Genomic DNA, 13,996 nt, shown 5'->3' with positions numbered 1-13,996 from the left:
GCTTACTTGTTACAATGATTATGATATCATTTATGCAAGACAATCTAAACTTGTTATCTCCAACAACTCTTTATTCCATTATTTTTCTACTAAAAATGAATTTTAAGGAATCATAGAGAGAAAACATAACAAAACACTTAATAACCACATTTCTCCAGTATTACATACTAAAGCAAGTATTAAATACCAAAATTTAGTATTAGTATTTAACACTTAAGTTAAAATACATAAGATTTCTCTCCTTATATCAATGATTCCTAACATCATGGAACCTTTCCCCACAAGGAATACAGATCACAAGTGTCATTCACATAATTTCATAGGTTCATGGTCCCCCAGGAGTTTTATTCATGGACTTAACTTTCTTATGTATATACTAGAAATACCACCTTCTTATAGTCTAAATTATTTTATAAAACAATGTTACCAGTTAAAAACTACCGAGAGTACTAAGCAACAAAATCATGCAGCTTTAAAACATTTCTACATGTTGTTTCCTACTTTCAAGACTAAAAAACAAGTTGGGTGCTGGTGGTTCAGGACTGCAACTTGATTTACTCAGAAAGCTGAGATCTCCGGATCACAGTTCAAAGCAATCCTGAGTAAAAAAAAAAATCTGGAAAACTACAAATTCAGTGAAACACTAAGAAATTCTGGACTGGAGGCATGGCTCACTCTTGAGCAAGAAAGCTTGAGTAAGAACAGGTAGCCCAGAGTCCTGAATTGAATGTCTGATACAAATAAAAAGCAAGTGGGGGAGGGGGATAAAACATGCAGGCTGGGGTTGAAGCTCATATTGGTGAGTGCCTGACTAGCAAGCACAGCCCTAAGCTCAAACCCCAGTACACTAATAGAAAAACCCCACATTTCAGTAAAACCAAATATATACTAAAATCATTTTCTTTTTGTGAATATGAATAAAATGTAAATATTTAAAAGCAAAATATCGAAGCTGGGCACTGGTGGCTCATGCCTATAATCCTAGCTACTCAGGAGGCTGAGATCTGAGGATGGTGGTTCAAAGCCAGCCCAGGCAGGAAAGTCCATGAGACTCCTATCTCCAATAAACCACCAGAAAACCAGAAGTGGTGCTGTGGCTCAAGTCATAGAGCTCTCGCCTTGAGCTGAAGAGCTCAGGGACAGTGGCCAGGCTCAGAGTTCAAGCCCCACAACCGACAAAAAAAGCAAAATATTTCACTGCCAAAACTAAATATTTCAAGAATATATATTCTACATACACCAGTCATGTAACTATTTTAATATCCTTGGGAATGAATGACTAGCCTGTCTATGACTTAGGTTCTATATCCATGAAAGTCTCTTCACCTTCTTCTCCCTCAGAGAGCTTTTCATCACCTGCAATTGAGAAAGAAATATAAAACCTTAGTTAACTTCACCTAAATTTCATGTTTAATGTATACATGAAAACAATTATTTTTGTCAGTCATGGGGCTCAAATTCTGGGCCTGGGCACTGTCCCTCAGCTCTTCAGCTCAAGGTGAGCACTCTACCACTTGAGCCACAAGATCACTTCCGGTTTTCTGGTGGTTAATTGGAGATAAGAGTCTTATGGACTTTCCTGCCTGGTCTGGCTTTGAACTGCGATCCTCAGATCTCAGCCTCTGGAGTGAAGCTAGGATTATAGCGTGAACCACTGGCGCCCAGCTGAAAACAATTTTTAACCTTTTTTTTTAGTGCCAGTCAGTCCTGGGGTTTGAATTCAAGGTTTGGCTTCTGTTTTTTTTTGTTGTTGTTTTTTTATTTTTGTTGTTTTTTGAGGGTCCAGTCGTGGAGTCTGAACTCTGGCCCCTTGGCTTCTGTTTCTGAGAAATTTTGCTCAAGGATCAAGAGTAGTACTTTTTTTTATTGTAAAAATACCATACAGAGGGGTTACAATTACACGGGCAAGATAATGAGTACAAGGCTGGGAAGGTGGCTCAGTGGTAGAGCGTTTGCCTTGCATGCATGAGGCCCTGAGTTTGATTCCTCAGCACCACATAAGCAAAAAGATAAAAAGCCAGAAGTGGCGTTGTGGCTCAAGTGGTAGAGCACTAGACTTGAGCTGAAGAGCTGAGGGACAGCGCCCAGGCCCAGAGTTCAGGCCCCACGACCGGACCCCCCCCCCCAAAAAAAAGATAATGAGTACATTTCTTATCAAGCATTGTTGCCTCCTCCCTTGTTTCCCCTTCCCATCCCTTCCCTTCCCCTCCTCCCCCAGCCAAAACCAACCTAGATGCCCCTCAGTAGATAAATGGCTCAAGAAAATGTGGTATATATACACAATGGAATTCTATGCCTCTATTAGAAAGAATGACATTGCCCCATTTGTTAGGAAATGGAAAGACTTGGAAACAATTATATTAGGTGAAGTAAGCCAGGCCCAAAGAAACATAGGTCCCATGGTTTCCCTTATTTGCAATAACTAGTATATATCTGAGACAAGCAGAAAAGGTCAGATAAGTTGATGTTAGGTGAAATGAACCCCAAGATAAGGACTCAAATGTTTTTTTTCTTTCATGCGATTGTTTCTAACGTATTTATAAAATGATTTCTTTGTTGCTTTGTATGTCCCTCCCCCATGGTATAATCCCTGCTTTCACTGTATTTGATGTTGGTATAATTTGTGGAGGGGAAGGGAAAAAATTGTTTACAAGGGATACAGGTGGACCCATTGCAACAATGAGATGTACAAGTCGTTATGTCAAAAACGGTAGTACTCTTAACACTTGAGCCACAGCTTCACTTCTAGCTTTCTGGTGCTCAACTAGAGATAAGAGTATCATAGACTGTCCTGCCTGGGCTGTCTTTGAGTGGCAATCCTCAGATCTCAGCTTCTTGAATAGCTAGGATTACAGGCATGAGCCACTGGTATCTAGTAGATGTTTTTATCTTCTATTAGCTAATACATTCAAAGCAAATATGGCAAAATGGCAGGCCGTAACTGTAAACAGTCCATATAAAGGCTTGCCTTTAAAATATTGTCATTAGAAAAGAAAAAAGAAAAAAAGTGAGAGACAGGATGGGTTAGGAGCAATGAGTGACAATGTTGGCAGACACTTTGTATTCATATACTGTTTTGTAGAATGGGAACTTCTTTGTACAACTACTTAAAGACAATAATAAAAATACTGTTTTTGTTATTAGTTTCATCAAAATTTAAATTTTGCATTTAGATTTGAATTTCACTAAAAAAGAATCTAGGAGCTGGGCGCCGGTGGCTCATGCCTGTAATCCTAGCTACTCAGGAGGCTGAGATCTGTGGATAATGGTTCAAAGCCAGCCCGGGCAGGAAAGTCCCAGAGACTCTAATCTCCAATTAACCATCAGAAAACTGGAAATGGTGCTATGGCTCAAGCAGTAGAGAAGAGTGCAGGTCTAGCGCCCAGGCCCAGAGTTCAACCCCCATGACCAACCCAAAAAAAAAAAAAAAAGAATCTAGATTTAGGCTTTTTTAGGTAAACGACCAGAGAACAAGTAACAGAAATTTCAAATTTTCTACAGTTAATATGAAGACTAAGTCTTCAGTTCTTCTAAGCATCCACCATTCACTTGGTGTCAAATTTTTTTTATACAGTGATCATTTATTTCCTGCCTGGGTACTGAACTATTTTATAGGCATAAACTTTAGAAAACCAAGAAAATCTCCCTATTTTCCAGATTTTTCTTAAGCTACTAGATATGAACTTCAATTACATACTGTTACATAATGAGACTCTCCTGCATGTATTTGGAAAGTTAAGCAAATGCCTATCTTCTAATGTTATTATTATATTTCTATTCAGAATTGGAAGGTATATTTTCTCCAACATGTACATTCCAAAATCGTACTCCTCGGGCTGGGAAGGTGGCTCAGTGGTAGAGCGCTTGCCTTGCGTGCATGAGGCCCTGGGTTCGATTCCTCAGCACCACATAAGCAAAAAGAAAAAAGCCAGAAGTGGCGCTGTGGCTCAAGTGGTAGAGCGCTAGCCTTGAGCTGAAGAGCTGAGGGACAGCAGCTAGGCCCAGAGTTCAGGCCCCACGACCGGACCAAAAAAAAAAAAAAAATCGTACTCCTCAATCTTTTAAAAATCTTCGTAAACATGCGTTCTGAAATATTTCTACTTACTTTCCAATGTTTGCTGAAGTTCATGGATAGTACTAAGAAGAACATGAAACTGCTTCCGTCTCAATTCCAGCTGAATTAACAAAGAAAATAATTATATAAATTGATCTATAAACATACAAACACAAAAATGCTAACATACATATACAAATACCTTGTCTTCAACACTTTCTTTAATATGTGAAAGATGTTCTAATTCTTTTCCCAGAGCCTCTAGTTCCCTGAAAAAAAATATGCTCTTATATTATGATACTTGGGGGGAAGAGAATTTACAATGAATATCAAATGCTGTAGCTATTAAACAGTATATTAAAATAAAAATATTGAGCTATAACAATTCATTATGTTTAGTGACACCTTGGAAGCTGATGAATTATTTCTTCTTAAATCTTAAATATGTAGAATTTTCATTAAAACTACAGTTTTTTTTTCTGCTTATTTTAGGGCTTGAATTTGGGGCCTAGGGGTTGTCCCTGAGCTTTAGTGCTGAAGGCTAGTGCTCTACCCCTTGAGCCATGGCACTACTTCCAGTTTTCTGGTGGCCAATTGGAGGTAAGTATCTCACAGACTTTTCTGCTTGGACTGGTTTCAAACTATGATCCTCAGATCTCAGCTTCCTGAGTAGTTAGGATTATAGGTGTGAGCCAACAGCATCCAGCAAAAGTATACCTTTAAATTTAAAAAATTAAGAGAATAAACAAATCTAAGAACTGATACACTTTGTCATACTAACATAAAGGCTTTTTTGAAAAAGAAATAAAGAACTGTCATTCTAATCTCTTTTTCTCGTGTTTTCCTAGGTGGGCTTCAGAACATGATCTTCCTACCTATGCCTCTTGAATGCTTGTTGGTTCAGATGGGGTCATGCAATCCTTCCCATCTCCACATAAGTAGCTGGGATTACTGTCATGAGCCACTATACTTGTCCTTGGTGTTTTTTTTCTGTTACTTAGTATTATACCAAAAAAAAACCCAGAATATATTGAATTTGTGTATTTCCTATTGAGGCACACTGTATGTATTTATTTTAGACAAATATGTAGCAAGGTTGGAGAAAGAAAAAGACCTATAGATCATCAGTATTTGAATATATACTGAAAAATAGCCTAGCCTATAATCCTAGCTACTCTGGAGGCTGAAATCTGAAGATCTTGGTTTGAAGCCAGCCTTGCAGGAATCTCCAAAGAACCAACAAAAAACAAGAAGTGGAGATGACGCTTAAGTGGTAGAATGCTAGCTTTGAGCAAAAAAAGCTTAAGGACAATGCCCAGACTCCCCGTTCAAGCCCTTGGTCTGGCAGAAAAAAATAAATATACTTTCAATGAAAATTGTATGTATTTACAACTTAAGAAGAAATCAGCTTCCAAAGTTTCACAAAACACAAAACATAATGCTAACCTTGTGCAAAATAGCTCAGGGACAGTGCTCAAGCCCTGAGTTCAAGCCCTAAGACACACACACACACACACACACACACACACACACACACACAAACACACACACACACACACACACACACACACAATATTACTGAATATATGACTCCTTTGACACACATTACATATTTCTATAAAAATGAAAAACACTGATTAGTTCTTAAAAGCTCTAATCTTACTTTAACGTCTGATGCCTGTCTGGATGACGCTGGATCACTTTTGCCAAAGCATCATATTCTGAAAAGATAAAAGAATATTTATGCAATAAAGGGTTATTTTGAAACTGCACCTATTAATATAAAATGTATAATACCATACATCTCCTCAACTAACTTTCCTAGTACATAAAGAAATGAAGACAGTAATAGATGGAGAGTTTATCAAAGTGTTTCAAGCTGGGACTTTGAGGTCCCATTTCTGTTTTCTCATTTACAGATCCTGGATAAGACTGCAGCTTAAAGCAAGTCAGAACAGAAAAGTCTGTAAGACTATCTCCAAGTAACCAGCCAAAAGTTGGGCTGGAGGTGCTAGCCATGACCAAGAGAACTGAGTATGCACTTGAGGTCCTGAATTTAAGCCTTAGTAACCCCTGAATTCAAGCCTTAGTAACCTCACACATACAACCTCAGAGCACATTTTACCTGAAGGCTAAATTGAGCATTTAAAAAGAGAAAGTAAAATTGCCATCTTAATTATTAGTTCACTAGTGTGAAGTTCATTGTCCTAGAACTCAGCATATTCAATAAAGTTGATCTTTTTAGATATTTTTTGCACTACAAAAAAAAAACAAAACATGCTCAGCTGGGCACCAGTGATTCATGCCTGTAATCCTAGTTACTCAGGAGGCAGTGATCTGAGGATCATGGTTCAAAGCCAGCCCAGGCAGTTAAGTCCATGAGACTCTTATGTCCAATAAACCACTCAGAAAACTGGAAGTAGCGCTGTGGCTCAAATGGTAGAGTGCTTGCCTTGAGCTGAAGAGCTCAGGAACAGAACCCAGGCCCAGAGTTCAAGCCCACAACAACCAAAAAAAAAAAAAAAAAAAAAACATGCTAAGTATAAAAAAAAACAGAACTGAACAAAACAATCTAAGCCATAAAATCCTACAACCACCAAATAATCAGTAACGTTTTCTCTTCATATAATTGCCAAAGTTGTGATTGTACAGCTTTTATTTCACTTTTCTGAATTACATTATAGGAAGGGCAATATACCCCTTCATTAAAAATCACTTTAAGGGCTTTGGACATAGCTCAAGTGGTAGCGCACCTCACTAGCAATTCCAAAGCCCCAAGTTCAACTCCTTAGAATTACCCAAAAGAAAATCATTCTAGAAGTTTCTATGAAGTAAACAATGGCACCGCTTAATCGAAAACCAAAAGGGACTTGAACAAAACTAAAGTTTAACCTCTTTCTTACTAATTAATCTATAACTATTTGTTTATTTTGTATTTAATAAAAACTTCCTGGGTTTGTTTTTGAAAAAAAAAAAGTAGCTCCATTAAACAAACCGACAAACAAAACCCACGTCTAATATATTTATATAAATCACCTTTGCTGAATAACTATAACATTTTTAGGAAAAATAATTTGAAGAGCCAAGTGCTGGTGGTTCACACTTGGAATCTTAGCTACTCAGAAGGCTGAGATCTGAGGATTGTGGTTCAAAGCCAATCTGGACAGAAAAATTTGTGACAATCTTATCTCCAATTAGCCACCAGAAAACCAGAAGTGGGCCTATGGCTCCAAGTGGTAGAGCACTAGCCTTGAGCAAAACAGCTCAGGGAGAGTGCCCAGGTTCTGAGTTCAAACCCCATGACTGACAAAGAAATAAAACAATAAATAAAGAAGCTGAAGAGAATAAAAGTTTAATACTAAGAAATAATTAGATCATTAATATAATTCAGCAAAAAATATAGTATAGCGTTCCTTCTCCATTTTAGCCTTCCTTCTCTATTTTAAAGAATATAGTTTAAGAATTAAACATGGCTCCTGATTCTTAATCATAAAATAGATGGACACTGAACAGAGATTTTATTTCATAATATTAAAAACTGAATGAATACAGCAGTCAGTAATAAAATCACTTGTACATCAATAAACTCAATCCCTTACCTTGGCGATTCTTCCGTATTCTTTTTGCTTGAAGAATCTCCTTTTTGCACTCAGCAATCTTTTTATGTGCTTCAGCAATGTTACCTTCTAAATAAAAAGGGTTTAAAAAAAATTAGAACAACACATACAATCTCCATGTTTTCAATTTAAAAATGTGTTTCTAAATTGAAGTTTCATTGCAAACAAAATAGAAACTGGCATTAGAGAAATAGCTGTAACCCAGAGCACTATATCATATTCAAATAACCTTTTCTGTAGCTAACATTTAATAGATTCTATTACAATTTTAATTGTCATTCTTTTACTAACCAAAGAAAAATGTTAGAATTTTTCCTTTAGACTACTAAAATAAAAGAAACTGATTAAGTTTGTTTACCTATTTCTTTGTAAATCTTTTCATAATTTTCCATTTCTCTGAGATTCATATCATACACCAGCAAAGTTTTGCCCATTGAAAATTCACATTGAGACAAGGTGCTGAGCATACGTTGGTACTGGCCATATCTAATGAAAGAAGATAAATATTTTTGCTAAAGTTCAGTGATTATAAGACAGGAAAAGATTTGCTAATTAAATTATAACAAGTCTTCAGAAAATCATATTTCAAATAACTAGAATAGTTAGAATAACTCTCCCTTATATTTATTTAAATATGGTATACTTGATGCTATAAAACGTTTTAGTTATAAGTGCAAGATGAGACTATATTCTTATCAAAATAGGCTTAACTTAAACAACTATTTTCCTGAATAAATCACTTTTATGTGGAAAGTGAATCCACATGAGAGAAAAATTCTGTTAAAAATACACACATACATTAACACTGGGCGCCGGTGGCTCACGCCTGTAATCCTAAGTACTCAGGAGGCTGAGATTTGAGGATTGTGGTTCAAAGCCCAGGCAGGAAAGTCCATGAGACTCTTATCTCCAATTAACCACCAGAAAAATGGAAGTGGCGCTGTAGCTCAAGTGGTAGAGTGCTTGCCTTGAGCTGAAGAGCTCAGAGACAGCACCCAGGCTGAGTTCAAGCCCTATGACTGACAAACACACACACACACATACACACACACAGAGGCCCATAATAATCCCAGCTCCAGAGCAAGTAGAGTCTGTAGGATCTCCATTTGAGGCCAGCCTAGGATGGGGAAAATTAGGAAGACCATGTAAATCTATAACCTAGGCATGAGTATCATGTAGAGGTTATAGGTAGGAGAATCATGGTCTACACTGGCCCTGGGGAGAACTGATTTATTAAAAACTAAAATAAAAAAGGGCTGGAATATGACTCAAGTGGGAGAGTATCTGCCTAGCAAGCAAAAGGTCCTGAATTCAAATCACAGTACTGCCATCCCCAAGTATTCATATTCTCTTTATGTTTTCTCTATTTTCTCTCTCTTATATGCACACACACAAACACACACACACACACACACACACACACAATCTTAGCCAGGTGTGGTGGCACTCACCTGTAATCCCAGTTCTAGGAAGGTTGAGACAGGAGGATTGTAAGTTCAAAACTAGCCTGGTCTACATAGCAAGACCCTGTCCCCAAGAAAATAAAATAAAGCCATTAAGTTTGTGCCAGGCACTGGTGGTTCACTCCTGTAATCCTACCTACTCAGGAGACTGAGATCTGATTATTCCAATTCAAAGCCAGCCTGACATTCTTCTCCAATTAACCAGCAAAAAAGCCAGAAGTAGACCTGTGGCTCAAGTATTGAGGAGTTAGCCTTGAGTGAAAAAGCCTAGGGATAGCACCTAGACTCTGAGTTCAAGGCCCAGGACTGGCACAAAAAAATAAAATAAAGTTTGTTTTTGACTAATCAAAAGTTAATTCCGTTGGCATTTAAGGCAAAGGAAATATTGTAGAAACTTAATGAAAGTACAACAGGACTAATACATAAACAACAAAGCAGGGTTAGAGCATGGCTTAGGTGGTAGAGCAATGGCCAATGAGCCCAAGTGTAAGATACCGAGTTCAGGTCCCAATTTCCTACATAAAAACAGAAACAACAGAGAAATGAGGTACCCTTCTTCATGGGATCCAGAGTTGCACCACTTAACAAAACTTTTCACTAGCAGATTAATTCTCCGATCGTCACCTGCTCCATCTCCATCAATTAGGAGACGCTTCCGTATGACTTCATCTGAAGGAAAGAAAGAATGTGAATTGAAATGACAATTTGAAAGGGGTAGAGGGGAATGCCGATATAAAGCAGGGGTACTCAAAGTACTCAGTGCACATGTATGGGATTATTATCACAATGAAACTCCTTCATGTGACCAATGTATGCTAACACCATTTGGTCCTTGGTAACATTCAAGGACAGAAGACTAATATCACTACTCAACTTGCTCATTCAAAAGAAAATTACTGACATGGTCGATTAAAAACAAGAAAAAATGGCCAATGTTATGTATACATTACACAAATATATATATATATATATATATATATATATAAAAAATATACTTTTTTGTCCATTATGGGACTTGAACTCTGGGCCTGGGCGCTGTCCCTCAGCTCTTCAGCTCAAGGCTAGCGCTCTACCACTTGAGCCACAGTACCACTTCTGGTTTTCTGGTGGTTTATTGAAGACAAGAGTCTCTGGGACTTTGCTGCCTGGACTGGCTTTGAACCACAATCCTCAGATCTCAGCCTCCTGAGTAGGAAGGATTACAGGCATGAGCCACCAGTACCTGGTAATTTCCACACTTTCTATCCTTTTGTTTTTGTTTTTGCCAGTGCTAGAACTTAAGTTCAGGGTCTGCACACTGTTCCTGAGTTTCTTTCTTTTTTTTTTTTTGTCAGTTGTGGGGCTTGAACTCTGGGTTTGGGCGCTATCCTTCAGCTCTTCAGCTCATGGCTAGCGCTCTACCACTTGAGTCACAGCACCACTTCAGGTTTTCTAGTGGTTTATTGGAGATAAGAGTCTCATGGACTTTCCTGCCCAGGCTAGCTTTGAATCCTGATCCTCAGATCTCAGCCTTCTGAGTAGCTAGAATTACAAGCGTGAGTCACCAGAGCCCGGTTCTCCAGAAACATAGTGTCTTGTAGATCTCATTGTTACAACGGGTCAACTTGTATCCCTACTTAAACATTTTGTTTTTTTCCCTTCCCTGACCCAATTAGAAAAGTGTATATACAAGATGCAGGGCACCAACATCAGGGGTTATACTGTGGGAGAGGAACATACAAAGAAACAAAATGATCACATGATACATTATAAATACGTTAGAAACAATAGCAAGAAAGAAAAAAATCTGTGTTCCTATCTTGGGGTTCATTTCGCTTAACATCATTTTATATGGTCTTATGTACATAGCTTTTGACCTTCTCTACTTGTCCTAAACATGTACTAGTTATTGCAAATAAGGGAAACCATGGGACCTATGTTTCTTTGGGCTAGGCTTACTTCATTTAATATAATTTTTTCCAAGTCTCAGAAAGGTTTTCTTTTTCTTTTTCTTTTTTTCTTTCTTTCTTTCTTTTTTTTTTTTTTTTGTTTGTTGTTGATCATGGGGCTTGAACTCTGGGCCTGAGCGCTGTCCTTCAGCTCTTCAGCTCAAGGCTAGCGCTCTACCACTTGAGCCACAGCGCCACTTCAGGTTTTCTAGTGGGTTATTGGAGATAAGAGTCTCATGGACTTTCCTGCCCAGGCTGGCTTTGAATCCTGATCCTCAGATCTCAGCCTCCTGAGTAGCTAGGATTAAAAGCGTGAGCCACCAGAGCCCGGTTCTCCAGAAACATAGTGTCTTGTAGATCTCATTGTTACAATGGGTCAACTTGTATCCCTATTTAAACATTTTGTTTTTTTCCCTTCCCTGCCCTAATTAGAAAAGTGTTCATACAAGATGCAGGGCACCAACATCAAATACAGGGGTTATACCGTGGGGGAGGAACATACAAAGAAACAAAAAGATCACATGATACATTATAAATAGGTTAGAAACAATAGCAAGCAAGAAAAAAAATCTGTGTTCCTATCTTGGGGTTCATTTCGCTTAACATCATTTTATATGGTCATATGTACATAGCTTTTGACCTTCTCTACTTGTCCTACACATGTACTAGTTATTGCAAATAAGGGACCTATGTTTCTTTGGGCTAGGCTTACTTCATTTAATATAATTTTTTCCAAATCTTAGAAAGGTTTTCTAATCACCCAAATTGTACTTTTCATAGGGTGGTCATTGTTCCTCCTATTGTTTGACTCCATAATGTGGAGACCCAATGGGCCCTCAACTCTTCAGAAATAGTTCCTCCACGGGTATGTATGTTAGTTACCAGTCATCCTCTCCTCAAATTAGGCTCAATATCTAGTCTTTCATTTCCCAAATGTAAAAGGACCTCCTTTCTCCCAGGTTTTCTGTGTAGCTGCCCATTATGCCTGTCCATCTTTCCCCAAAGCGTTCTGTTTCCTTATTTCTGCTCTCAGACCACAGATCATCTTCTTTACAACTGCCCATAAACCCAGTGCCTCTCCAATTCATTCCGGCTGACAAGACACCCCCCCCCCCCCAACAGACATCCCTTCTATTGTGCTCATTTCGTGCTGGTGACCTTATCCTGCATTAGTTTGAACTTAAATCTCCTAAGTACACTTCCTGATTGTCCTCCAAGTAGGGTACTCCATTCTAATCTATTCCTTTTCAAATGTGTCCCCAGGTTCCCCTCCCCACCTCCAATCCACTCCTAGTTCAAAGCCTGTTGGCCAGCATCTCATTATCTGTAGGCCTTTCCCAATTTTCCGTGAAGATTCCTCCAGGTGGCAATACTGTGTAGTGCAAACCTGTAGCCCTTGGGCTCGAGAAACTGCTGCCACTAAAGTAGCACCTACCTCTTCAGAACTGTACAGCTCTAGGGACCCAACTACCTTTCCTCTACACCTCTATATGATGGGAGGCATAGGATCTCCCAGTGGGGGTCACACACACACACACACACACACACACACACACACACACACACACCACCTTTTTAAATGAGACACACACAGTCGACAGAAAAGAAAGAAAAGGACAAGGGCAGGGTGACATGCTGAGATTAGCCGATCTCCCAAAAGAGACCAGATGGAATTGAAAACTAAGCTGAGATGTTTCCACTAGAAATTCAAAGCTAACCACAATCCAGTAAGAGACAGCCAATCAATAAGGTCCACCAAAAAAGAGCCAATCAAAAGTAGCGTAACTCGGGGTATTAAACACTACAGACTGAGCGACCTGTTATTGTGTTCCTTTTACATGCCATCCTATTAAACCTCGATTTCGCCTATTCCCTCATCTCAGTAAATTCTTTTAACATGCAGTTCTGAAAAGCCCATCACTCCCGATGTCCCACGACAGCCCTGAACTCGTTGGCAACTATGCTCCACTGCCTGCCGACCGGATCACACCAGCCGGAAACATTAGCGCCTGACTAGGAGGCTCAGAGAGGGACGTCAGGCTGGGAGTAACAGCCATATTGGCCCAGCGCTCCGGGGAGAAGCCCTGGGGCCTAAAAACCCAAGAAGTTCGGGAGATAACTGCGCCCAAGAAGCGCTCCATAAGGACCTAGGGAAGCGGGAGCGGATGTGTGTAGCGAGCGAGCCTCACCATCCGTGGAAGTTCCCATGGCGTCTCCGATCGTGTCTTCTCGGTGGCGGTGAAGGTCAAACTCCCACAATGCAGCGGGGTAAAAAGGCCTACAAGGCGGAGGCACCCACGCCCGCCGCTGCCCGCTACGACGCAGGCGTTCTAGCGCCTGCCGCTGCAGGACCCGCGCAAGCCGCATTTCCCAAGGGCGGTGACAGCTGCGTTGTGACTGGTCATCTGGAGTTCCTCCTCCCAAGGCCGGATAGTTCACGCAGAGCTATCAGGGCTGCGGTAACCTAGCGCAGCGCTGGGGGGCCAGGGCGGGGGTCGGGGGGGGGGGGGTGTGGGGAGAGTTATTTTTTTTTCTTTTTCTTTTTCTGGGTGTATGCGTGCACCGGTCTTGGGGTTTGAACTCAGGGCCTGGGCACTATCCCTGAACTCCTTTGTTCAAAGCTAGCACTCTACCACTTGCGCCACAGCTCCAGTTCTGACTTTTTTCCCCTGAGTGGTTAGTTGGCAAGAAGAGTCTCACCAACTTTTCTGCCCAGGCTGGCTTTGAACCTCGATTCTCAAATCTCAGCCTCCTGAGTAGCCAGGATGACAGGAATGAGCCATTGGTGCCTGGCATCATCATCATCATCTCCTCCTCCTCCTCCTCCTCCTCCTCCTCCCCCTCCTCCTCCTCCTCCTCCTCCCCCTCCCCCCCCCTCCTACTCTTGTGCTGGTACTGAGACTTGAACTCACACCCTGTCTGGCAGCCCAAAAC

General features: G+C 40.0%; 1 protein-coding gene across 1 annotated transcript; it reads right to left on the bottom strand.

Moving 5' to 3' along the window:
* Positions 1-1,119: 1,119 nt before the first annotated feature.
* Positions 1,120-13,403, bottom strand: LOC122123122 (THO complex subunit 7 homolog). Its single transcript, XM_042697522.1, has 8 exons — positions 13,252-13,403; positions 9,686-9,803; positions 8,030-8,157; positions 7,654-7,740; positions 5,718-5,775; positions 4,257-4,323; positions 4,106-4,175; positions 1,120-1,356 (listed from the first exon to the last, which is right to left on the bottom strand). The coding sequence occupies exons 1-8, from the start codon at positions 13,268-13,270 to the stop codon at positions 1,289-1,291; spliced, it is 615 nt and encodes a 204-aa protein (XP_042553456.1). The 5' UTR covers positions 13,271-13,403; the 3' UTR covers positions 1,120-1,288.
* Positions 13,404-13,996: the final 593 nt, after the last annotated feature.

Source organism: Dipodomys spectabilis, unplaced genomic scaffold (assembly GCF_019054845.1).
Source record: "Dipodomys spectabilis isolate Male_0828 unplaced genomic scaffold, ASM1905484v1 ptg000221l, whole genome shotgun sequence".
Lineage (NCBI taxonomy): Eukaryota > Metazoa > Chordata > Mammalia > Rodentia > Heteromyidae > Dipodomys > Dipodomys spectabilis.
This window is presented reverse-complemented; position numbering and strand designations above follow the sequence as displayed.